Below are 3,877 nucleotides of genomic sequence, written 5' to 3' on the forward strand. Positions count from 1 at the left end.
ACAGCTGGAACATCCGATGGTTGATAGCATCTGTTGGGATGGGTCTCACTGTTTCTCCAGCGAGGAGTAGAAAATGCTTTAGTGAATGGCATTTATGATTGCATTTTTCAAGAGAAAGATCAAGGCAGGGGCTACCAGAAAGGCAAGGCTTTTTTGCACTCTGTGCCTGAAGAATCCTGCGGTGGAGGGGAGGCAGGTTCCATGGTAATGGTTTGTCAGGATTGTACAGGAGACTGAGACTCCTAGAGCATTGCAGTGAGGGACCAATATGCCATCAATGAACTTTATCATAAAGTCCCTTCCCACTCCTCAGCCCACAGACTGCACCAACATCATCATTGTGGTCCTCTCAGACTTTATCCTAGCTGATCTTTAGGAGCTGCAAACCCTCCGATGCCCAGTGCCCTGCCTTTGGGTGGTGTCTGGGGGCTTGAGGGGAGCAGAGATAGTTTGCAATGAGCAGGAGCTGCCTCCTCTGCAGGCAGAGCTGCAGCACAGGAGGGTGTGCTGAGTGTCCGTCTGTCCCTCCCTGGCCTTGCCTCCCCTGGCAGCAGCACGCTGCCATTCCTCCTGGCTTCTCCACCTGGCCGTGCTGCTGCTGCTCTTGTTCCCAGGCTGCCTGGGGATGGGGGTTTCACCTGCCCATGGAGTGAGCCCTCGGGGTGCTTGGGGGAAGGGGAGTACGGGGACAGGGTGAGGGGTCTGGAGATGGGCACGTTGAGCCTGGATTCTTTTGCTCCCTGAAGTGTCCAGGTTTTTTAGGCACAGGAGCAAACACCGCAGGGAAGTGGTCACAGCACTGAGGCTATGACAATTTAAGAAATATTTGGACAACACCCTCAGGCATGTGGACCAATTTTTGGGTGCTTATATACAGATTCAGGGGTGGGATTTGACGATCCTTGTGGAACCCTTCCAAGTCAGGATATTCTATGAGTCTATGACTCTATGAACCTCTGAGTGCAATTGTCCTGCATCTCAGGTGGATGCCAGTACAGGGCAGCTGTGACCAGCTGTGATGGACAGACTGGCTGGCCTCTCTAAAGAACACTCTGTATTGAAGGGACAGTCCCTTTGCCTCTGATGATCCACAGGTTTTCTCTTGGATTGCAGCAGAAATGCCCAGGATTTCTGCCTTAGAAAAAGTCCTCAGGATTGGGGTGGGCAGCTAGAAAAAATAAAAAAATAAAAAAATAAAAAAAAAATACAAAAATAAATCCCCACAGCCATGCTCTGCAAATGGATGAATTGTGAGCAACAATATGAAAAAGCTCCTTATTAGCAGGTGACTTGAATGTGAAATGAGCCAATGTTCCTCTTAACCTCTTGTTGTTGGGCAGGACTGCCTCGTGTTGCTCACAGCAGAATCCCCTATTCAGTGGGATATCCTCAGGCAGTGTCAGTAAGACCTCCTGAAAGGCACCTGCCAACTGTAATCCTGAAAGAGGACAGTCATTACATTGGATTAATTGAGAAAGAGAAAAAGATTTTCTCATAAAAGTTTTTGGATTTATTAATGCTTTTTATCCCCCTGGGACAGAAACGCATGCCAAGAACCAGCAAATGCCCAACAGCAGCTCTGTGAGCGGGTTCCTCCTGCTGGCATTCACAGACACACGGGAGCTGCAGCTCCTGCACTTCGGGCTCTTCCTGGGCATCTACCTGGCTGCCCTCCTGGGCAACGGCCTCATCCTCACCGCCGTAGCCTGCAACCACCGCCTCCACAACCCCATGTACTTCTTCCTCCTCAACCTCGCCCTCCTCGACCTGGGCTGCATCTCCACCACTCTGCCCAAAGCCATGGCCAATGTCCTCTGGGACTCCAGGGCCATCTCCTGTCAAGGGTGTGCTGCCCAGGTCTTTTTCTTTCTCTTCTTCATATCAGCAGAATATTCAGTTCTCACTGTCATGTCCTACGACCGCTACGTTGCCATCTGCAAGCCCCTGCACTACGGGAGCCTCGTGGGCAGCAGAGCTTGTGCCCAGATGGCAGCAGCTGCCTGGGGCAGTGGCTTTCTCAATGCTGTCCTGCACACGGCCACAACATTTTCCCTGCCCCTCTGCCAAGGCAATGCTGTGGACCAGTTCTTCTGTGAAATCCCCCAGATCCTCAAGCTCTCCTGCTCAGACACCTACCTAAAGGAAGTTTGGGCACTTGTGTTTAGTGTTTGTTTAGCATTTGGCTGTTTTGTTTTCATTGTGCTGTCCTATGTGCAGATTTTCAGGGCTGTGCTGAGGATGCCCTCTGAGCAGGGCCGGCACAAAGCCTTTTCCACGTGCCTCCCTCACCTGGCCGTGGTCTCCCTCTTTATCAGCACTATCATATTTGCACACCTGAAACCCCCCTCCATCTCCACCCCATCCCTGGACCTGGTGGTGGCAGTTTTATATGTGGTAGTACCTCCAGCAGTGAACCCCGTCATCTACAGCATGAGGAACCAGGACCTCAAAGACACACTGAAGAAAATGATTCTAGTGGTAATATTTACTTAGCAATGAATTGGCTGTCTCACTTTTCTTGTTTAACTGAGGTTAATCTCAGGCAATTTTTGACCTTTATGTATAGTATTGATTGTAATTTTGTTTGCAGTTAAATATTTGTTTTCATTCCTCTTTTCCAGATGACCAACCCTCTGTGTGACCCAGAGGCTTTCTCTGAATGTGTTTATTCCTAAATGAGACCTGGCCTCTGTTGTGGCATCTTGTCAATAAAAGTGAAGTTGCTCATTGCTCAGGGCTCTTCTTCCCAAACTGGAGTGCAGAAGGCGCTCAGGGAATGCCATGATCAAGGCCTCACTCTTGTGCTTGGGTGCCACCTGGACACAGGGGATGGAGGGCACGGGGTGCTGGGTGAGGGAGTCAGGGCTGGACTGAGTTGTCACTGGTGGATGCCCAGTGCCCCTGGAGGCCCTGACTGGTCAAGAAGCAGCTTCCTGGGACTGAAACGTGAGAGGGCTGGCGGCATCAGGGAGGTATCGGGAGCCACCAGGATATCCTAAGGGTTCTCCTGGGATGTTGTGTGCCTTGTGTTGGGTGGGCAGCGAGTGGGTCTTCACAGTAAAGCTAAGCCAAAGGATGCACGGGCTGATGGGAGCTCTGCAATGCCAGGACACACAGCGAGGCCACAGCACAAAGGTCTCAGAGGCCTTCAGTGAACAGTAGGAAAGGGCCAAGACTGGGTGACCAGGCAAGGTCCGGGGGCTGGGGAGAGGTGGGCAGGGGCTGGGCTGGGCTGGGCAGTGCCCGGCAGAGGGCACCAGCAGCGTCAGGGAGCGGTGGCAGCATGCAGGGGAGGGCTCCCAGCAGGGCTTGGTGCTGCAGAGCCAGGGCTGGGGAAGGGAGCCCCGAGCTGCAGGGGCAGGGGACACGAGGCCGCTCGGGGCCCTTGCTGGCCTGGGCAGAGCAGGAAGGGGGCCCAGGGCATTCGTCCCCTCACCGCAGCCTGCCACGACCTGCACGGCACTCACGCAGCGTCCAGGGCCAGGCTGTGCCCCGTGGTGCGCAGGGAGAGGGCAAAGCCTCTCTGAAGAAGAGGCTGAAAGTGAAAAAGGTCCCTCCCCTGCCCTGTGGTGTGACAGGGCCAGGGTGGGACAAGTTACCTTTATTTGATGTAGTTCTTGTGTAATTTGCATTGGTGATGGCACAAAAAGACAGCTCCTTCACCAGTGATGTACATCCTTCTTCATATTAGGACACAACTCAACGTCCTTCACTCTGCTTTATCTCACAGATGAACTGGATTAGGTCTCCTTGATTACTCTGAGGCACAGTGCAGTGCTTTTTGCCTTCTGACACTGCAGCACAATATGTGTGACTTTCCCTTACTCTGTGCATTGACCTGACGGGTCATTTCACATTTTTCACTTTCATATCCCTA

At 52.5% G+C, this 3,877-nt stretch overlaps 1 protein-coding gene across 1 annotated transcript; it reads left to right on the forward strand.

The window, feature by feature from the left end:
• Nucleotides 1–1,563: 1,563 nt before the first annotated feature.
• On the forward strand, nucleotides 1,564–2,493 carry LOC125181631 (olfactory receptor 14J1-like). Its single transcript, XM_066984911.1, has one exon. The coding sequence runs from the start codon at nucleotides 1,564–1,566 to the stop codon at nucleotides 2,491–2,493; it is 930 nt and encodes a 309-aa protein (XP_066841012.1).
• Nucleotides 2,494–3,877: the final 1,384 nt, after the last annotated feature.

The sequence above is a fragment of the Anser cygnoides genome, chromosome 30 (genome assembly GCF_040182565.1).
Source record: "Anser cygnoides isolate HZ-2024a breed goose chromosome 30, Taihu_goose_T2T_genome, whole genome shotgun sequence".
Lineage (NCBI taxonomy): Eukaryota > Metazoa > Chordata > Aves > Anseriformes > Anatidae > Anser > Anser cygnoides.